Genomic DNA, 7,090 nt, shown 5'->3' with positions numbered 1-7,090 from the left:
TGTTTTTCCTATCGTTGCTGGTTGTCGTTAACTTGACAAAGCTCCGGGTTGTTTCCGCAATAACACATGACGTCAAAAAGAAGGCGGGACAACTAGTGGTTTGTTAGATACCCATTTATTCCACCAGCTGGCAGCAAACCACCATATGTTCATATATATTGAATAAACCGCTGCTTTCTTTTTACACTATGAAGACTACTTCAAACATTAATGAACTAAAATGATAAGAAATATGACGTAATTACTTAAGAGCCAAATAAGCATTATATGGAAACAAGTTATTTATTTCTTCACTGTGACATGTAATTCAATAACTAAATATAAAAGAAACATGTCAGTTATGTAACAGCAGAAAAAACAATCATACAACCAAATAATGTAATGCTGATTGTAATGATTGTCCTATTTAAAGAAATGCTAAACAAAGCACAATACAAAATATATTTTATATCTTAATACAGAAAGCAACACAATCTTTTCTTCCAGTTTCATAAGAAACCAGCTCATTGCTCCACTAAAGCATGTACTAACCTCAATGTAATTAACTGCAAGGAATCAAAGTGGTTCTTTGAAGCATCTGAGTGCATAAAGAACATGAAACCTACAGAAGTAACAGAAACTGATCTGCTCTGTTTTATCCTCTTACACCCAGTGATGGAACAGAAAGTGAGGACTAGGCAGTTTTTTGTCATCATAAGCCAAAGCAAACCGAATATAAACAAACATCTCATTTATCCCTACAGAGAATTTCAAAGTACTCCGATTGCCTTATCTTACAGTGTTTTGTGCATTGTCATTGTACGTGCAGAGAAAGTGTCCTTACAGAGGAATCATTAAGGAATCATTTGGTCTAACTGAGTTTGCATTGTCGTTTGTTTCTTTGTATATGTCCCGATAAGATTAGCAAACACAAACACCAACCTTCGATCAGTTTGTTGACAGTCCCAGTGTGGAGAGGAATACTATGCAACACATTTTACATTGTCACAGAAAGAAATCATCTGCTCGTAATGTAACAGTGCCCTAAACGCTTCTAATGCAACTTTCTTTAACTTAGTTTTCCCCTTACACAGTGTGTCAAACTATTTGAACCATTACTGTTTTACTAAATATGAAGAAGAAGCAACCGTTTCTTAAAGGTGCCATAGGGCGAAAAATAACGTCTTAATACAAAAGAAAAGAGTATAAAAAGTACATTATTATACATCCCACAACGGTTTTACACTGTGCAGAATAAGTGACCCAGTACAACCCACAGTAGGACCTGGATCTTGTTGTGTGTACTTTTACCTAACACTGTATTTTGGAAATGATAGATATGGAAACTCAAAGTGTTTCAGTACGGTGGTTCTCCTGGCCAGAGCAAGTCAGTCATCAAAGCTATCAAAGCCTGCTATTTCTTCCAGGTCTTTGGTCTATCATGTCAACTTAAGTACAGGAAGCACTGGCCGAGCAAACATATATTCAAGTATACATACAGCATGTAAAGAATGTGTGAGAGGAAAAGGCGCCATGACTTTGCCGAGTGCCTCCACAGGAATGTCCCAAAGTGCTGACTTCAGATTCGTCGATAATGAAGCTTAATTCCCATCCTTCTGGTGAGCGATGCTGCCTGTGCGCCCTCAGGAGTGTGATCAGACCTGATGCTTTTGGAGTTGCTCACATCCAGAGCACATCATCTTGGTCAGGGTACAGTTTGATAAATCCTAAGAGCTCCACTCAGTTCTTGAAGGCTCCGCAGCGGCTGGCTTTGCTGATGAACTCTTTGAGCATCGCTCCGTCCACCTGCCAGAAAGCTCCAGTCTGAGTCACCTGAGTCAGGTGGTTTACACAAAACCGGAAACAAAACACCTCCAGGTCCTAGAAGAGGAATAACAACATGAAACAAGAGTAGAAGAGGCAAAATCTAATCAAAGACTCAATGTAACCTTCTGGAGAATGCATTGCCGCTGCAGCCACGTGCATAAGTAGAATATGTCGTACCTCTGCGTCGTATCGGATGGCGGCGGACAGCAGAGTGAAGGCGTTGTCCACGGTGATCCCTCTCTTGATGATCTGCTGACACAGGCGCTTCAGACGGTTTTCACAGTAAGAAGTGGCCAGGTCCAACAGGCCTGCAGACAACACACAAGACAGGATTTACATACAACAAATCAGAAACCGTACAATTATTTGACCACTGTGTCTGTGCGCTAACCGATGGCGTCCTCAGGTGGAAGGTCAACAGTGTCGGTGTAGAGGAACTGCAGGAAGGATCTGTAGACGGGGTAGGAGAACTGGCCGATCTCGATCACGTCCTGCTGGTCCTCCGTCCACTGGGAGCGGAACATGGAGCGGAAGTGCTCACACCTGCTCCGAAAAAAGCCCATTATCTACACTGTACATGTTGGAAAATCAAGCTTAAATGCCTGTATCGTTTACGGACAAAGCAATGATAACTTTTAATATATATCTATGTAATATTTAACTTTTACTTTTAAAACCACGTGGACACACACCTGATCTTCAGCACAGCTTTGTGAACGTGAATACACTTTCCGTCGACGCTGAATTTAAGGTCGGCCGTTTCTGGGCTGTCGAACTCTTTCCTCAGAGCCTCGGAGACCGTCAGGAAGTCATCGTGATCTGGAATAAAGCAGATAATGAAGCTTTATACTTTAAATGAAGTTAAAGTACACCCTCTCTCTTTCTCTCTCTCTCTCACCCATAGACATGAGCCTCCACATGACGGAGGGCGTGGCGAAGCAGGCGAAGACGTCGTCGGTGCTGGTGAAGTGTGTGAGGTGTGGCATGAGGATGGATTGACCCCGACAATGACCCCACATATACACCTGGAGGAGAAGCATGGTTATAAGAAAATTATACAAAAGAGATGTTATATATACACAATACACAGTGCATTCATTGCATACATACCAGCCCACTTTGGGTCTTGGCTGCTGAGGTGTGTGTTGAATGGCACGCTGCGACCTCGACAATCCTGTCAAAAGAGAGATGTGTAAAGAAATCACATGGAACAAGAAACACTTCAAGAAGATAAAACTCTGTTGGGAGACGGCAGGATTTGGACATTGTTTCAGAAGGGGAAATACTTCCTTTGCCCACTGACAGCTCCTTAAGAAGAGGAGCGGATGTCGAGGTAGGAAACAGGAACACAAAGAAATCCGCCCTTCCTCTTACCTCTCCTTGTCGGCCAGGATCTGCACCGGGCTGAGGTGGTTGCTCTTGTTTCCCGTCCCCAGCTGCCCGTAGGTGTTTGCTCCCCAGGCGTACAGCAGCCCTTCGTCAGTCAGCGCCAGGCAGTGGCTGTACCCCGACACGATCTGGAAAACACGGAACATTTGAGTCATGAAACGAGTCCAATGGGAGTCATCAGCAGTCAGCATTACTGCAGGTTCTCACCTGTTGCATGCACAGCCCCTGGAGTGCAGAGAGGCGGCAAGGCGTCAGCTGGTTTCCATTGTTTCCAATACCCAGCTGTCCGTTACCGTTATACCCCCAGCCGTACACCTAGATACACAGAGCTAACTTTACTGCATGAAGTTCAGATTGATCAGGGGATTCATAGAAACATTTATGCCCTTTTCACCTCTCCGTTGTCGATCAGAGCCATGGAGGAGGTCTGTCCACATGAGATGCCGATAGCAATCTTCCCCTGCAGGCAGCCGGTGACTTTCCTGGGGTAAGGCTGGTTGGCTGTGGACCCCGAGCCAATCTGACCGCAGTTATTATAACCCCATGCAAACACCTGTAGGGCAGGGAAGCAACGTGTGAGACAATTCACTTTTATTTTTCACATAGACACAACCCTGTTGAACATACTAGTGTACAGTTGGTAACATTGAACACCTTGTCACACAGCCTAAGCAGCTTTAATGCCTTGAGGTTCACAATAAGCTGCTTAGTGGAGTACTGGCAGAGCAGGAAGACGCTACGTCAAGTGACACATGTAAAACTAATCAGGAAAACCACAACTATTTATGGTTTCACAAAATGGAAAATTCTTGTATTTTCCCCATTTAATTATATTCAAACTCCTACAAGTCTCTTTAGAAGTAAACAAATTCAATACACATGACCTTAATATTTCAATATGTCATGTAAAAAGCCACCTCTCCGTCCTGAGTGAGCGCCATGGAGTGATGCGAGCCGCACGCCACCTCCCTCACTTTCTTGTTCTGAGGGTTGGCGGTGACCAGCAGCGGAGACAGAGCCTGGTTGGTGTTCCCGTTCCCCAGCTGACTGTAGCCGTTGTGTCCCCATGCAAACAGCTGTCCGTCTGCAACACAGAGACACAGAGAGAGACGATCAGAATCAGTATACCTTTATGAGTTCCACATACTGTTACAGCAGTACATACTCCATGTTAGGGAAATAATTGTCCTAGACTCCTAGATATGACGTACAGGACCAACCCTGACGTCTGTTTATCTCCTTTAAGGACATAGGCTGCTTCAGCCATAATGTTATTATTCCCATTCTGTGACCGGTCAACACTAGGTCACAGATGGTCTGTTGTTGTGGGTGCACTGGGACACTTCCTTCTTTGTTGCTTATGGACTCCAAGGTATGACATCTTCGAGGCCATAAGTGACTCAGTGTGCCCAACTGTCTAAAGCTATCTTATCAAAATATGTTGATTACTCTCTGTGAAACCAGTTAAATGGGCTAACGAGAGAGAGGCGCTCCAGAATTGACGTGGCAACCCACCCGTGCAGTCAGACCGTGACTGCTGTGACTTGTGATGTGAACTCTCCGGCCGTAACTCCAAATAAACCTCCAGTGTTTGACATCGAAGCTCCTGCTCTACCGTGTCTCTTTCCTGAGTCGGTGACTCCCACTGCATTGCTACACAGAAGTTTCCCTTACACTCCTTACAACCCAAGGCCACATGGTGACATTGCCTCTTACTTAAGACTCTTAACATCACAAGAAGATGTTGTTATACAAGCCCACAGGAGCATTTACACACTGCAGGGCTGAAGGTAAGAGGAGCACAGATAATTACAAAGACTGAAATGGATTGATTAGTTTAGTATTCACCCTCCGTAGCCAGCAGGACGTGAGGCCCACTTCCATAGCTCAGGCTGACCACCTTCTTCCCCCGCAGGAAGTCCAGCTTCTTCGGCACTATGGTGCTCAGACTGTCTCCTGTACCCAGGCAGCTGCTGCTGTTCAACCCAAACACAAACACCTGGTGGAGAGAAGACACAGAGACACCTGAGAATACAAATACACAGGTACAACAAAAAAATGACAACAGAGTGATGTCTAACTTTGCACAAGTGTAATGTATATATTATCCAATGTCAATATGTTTCTGTCTATACATTTCGATCTATCTAACAAGGTGTAACTGACATCCAGAGGGCCTCACCTCATTAGCATGTGTGATGTAAATGGCTTCATTAGCAGAGGTCCCAAACACGCAGGCCTGCCGCACTGAGGCCAGCTCCTCGGCGCTCAGCAGAGAAAACAGGGGCCACTTACTGACGTCCACCATGGCTCCTGCAACTCTCAGCCTTTCTCGTCGGGGGGGAGCAGTCACAGCTGACAGGAGGGAGGAGGGAGGGGGTTGGCGAGGAGAAGGGAGGCTGTGAGGAGGAGGAGGTGGAGGAGGGGGAGGTGATGATGGAGGAGCTGAACCATCCCTGCTGACACTTCAGGAAGGAAGAGATGAGATGGTGGTTAACACATGGAACAAGGCAGAGGAAACACATTGCTATAAGCATGTTGTTCAGCAGCTTTGACTCATTACTTTGCTATGTCAAACCGCCCTTCAATTCGGGATATAATCACAAGACACTGCAGTCAATATAAGGTAACATAAAACTCTATAGCAGACCAAATTACAGAGTAATGCACCTTAAAATAGTCATGATGAGCATAATATGTTAATAAATGCTTTGTGTTTAAATGATTATCAAGCACACGACGTACAAAACTGGCTAACAACAATTAAGAAAAGCAGTTAATTAATAAATATATTAAAGACAGCTTTTAAATTGCTCAATTATTAAGTGAACCCTGGCATCTCTCCATGTTAACTAGGCAATACACATCATCACAAAGCATTATAAGCAAGCTAAAACGACATTATATACCTATATAGTTCCATTTTAGGCCATCTGTATTGAACTCCTTTTATTTGAATGTGTTCACTAATGCACCACAGCAGCTTAAAGGCACTGGAGGTAAACAAGCTGTGTTTTCCTGTTCCTACCTAAAGCATCGCTCCATGACAACGAATCAACTGAGAAAAAGACAGACAGACAAATGTTTAAATACAGTAATACTATTAGTAAGAACATCTACTTCTATAATATGCGTGTATATGGTGTAAAGTTACCCGATGTCGTCTCCCTGGTGTTGTCCACTGTCGTCGTCTTCTTCTTCGTCTCCTGTATTTCCGGTAGAATAGGTTATGAATGGAGGTTTTGCTGCCCCCTTCTGGACATTGGTGAAACTACTCTTTTTTTCCATTGATCATGTCCAGTAATTTGGGGAGAAAACACATTCAGCCTAAGCTTAGTCAGAACCATTTCTAATATATTATTGCCTAACAATTATTTAACATGCAGTTAAATGCCAATCAAGTATTTAAATGTTGTTCTATGATCCACAACACTCATTTATTTTGTGTCATATGTTCAAGTTAACTAAGCCATTTCAACCAGCAGGTGGAGCACGAGCACACAGATCAGGGCTCGTGGATGTGAGGCATTAAAGGTTCAACTTTTAAATGGGACTCAGCAGTGTCTATCTTTAAGTGGATAAGAGCTGCTATAAGTTTTACATCTCATTTACTCAAATAACTCAATTTGATCTTCTGCCTCACCCGGTGACACATCAAACGCACCTTTGTTGCCAGCTGAAACAGGTGCTTGTCGGTCCTAGTTTAAATACAAAATACAAAATCCGCTCGTGCTTGAAATTCCGGCGTTTACACTATTCTGAGGAACTTCTGCATTCAGTGAGGTGTGTGAGACCTTTCTGCTTATTTATTATCACTAATACAATATATAATGTTAAGATAATAACAATTCCTGTCACAGTTTTGTCTGTCAAGGCTAATTTAGCTCAACACTTT

General features: G+C 43.5%; 1 protein-coding gene across 3 annotated transcripts; it reads right to left on the bottom strand.

The window, feature by feature from the left end:
• Nucleotides 1-98: 98 nt before the first annotated feature.
• Nucleotides 99-6,457, bottom strand: rcbtb1 (regulator of chromosome condensation (RCC1) and BTB (POZ) domain containing protein 1). Of its 3 annotated transcripts, XM_034217296.1 has the most exons (14): nucleotides 6,350-6,457; nucleotides 6,224-6,253; nucleotides 5,378-5,660; nucleotides 5,044-5,194; nucleotides 4,113-4,279; nucleotides 3,590-3,748; nucleotides 3,403-3,510; nucleotides 3,181-3,323; nucleotides 2,917-2,980; nucleotides 2,705-2,831; nucleotides 2,499-2,625; nucleotides 2,198-2,349; nucleotides 1,984-2,114; nucleotides 99-1,860 (listed from the first exon to the last, which is right to left on the bottom strand). In XM_034217296.1, exons 2-14 carry the CDS (start codon nucleotides 6,238-6,240, stop codon nucleotides 1,720-1,722), a joined length of 1,770 nt encoding a protein of 589 aa, XP_034073187.1. In that variant the 5' UTR covers nucleotides 6,241-6,253; nucleotides 6,350-6,457; the 3' UTR covers nucleotides 99-1,719. The 3 variants fall into 3 exon arrangements, with proteins under 3 accessions (XP_034073187.1, XP_034073189.1, XP_034073188.1); XM_034217298.1 differs by lacking the exon at nucleotides 6,224-6,253 and having other exon boundaries at nucleotides 6,350-6,406; XM_034217297.1 differs by lacking the exon at nucleotides 6,350-6,457 and having other exon boundaries at nucleotides 6,105-6,233.
• Between the last annotated feature and the right edge of the window lie 633 nt (nucleotides 6,458-7,090).

Source organism: Gymnodraco acuticeps, unplaced genomic scaffold (genome assembly GCF_902827175.1).
Source record: "Gymnodraco acuticeps unplaced genomic scaffold, fGymAcu1.1, whole genome shotgun sequence".
Classification (NCBI taxonomy): Eukaryota; Metazoa; Chordata; class Actinopteri; order Perciformes; family Bathydraconidae; genus Gymnodraco; species Gymnodraco acuticeps.
This window is presented reverse-complemented; position numbering and strand designations above follow the sequence as displayed.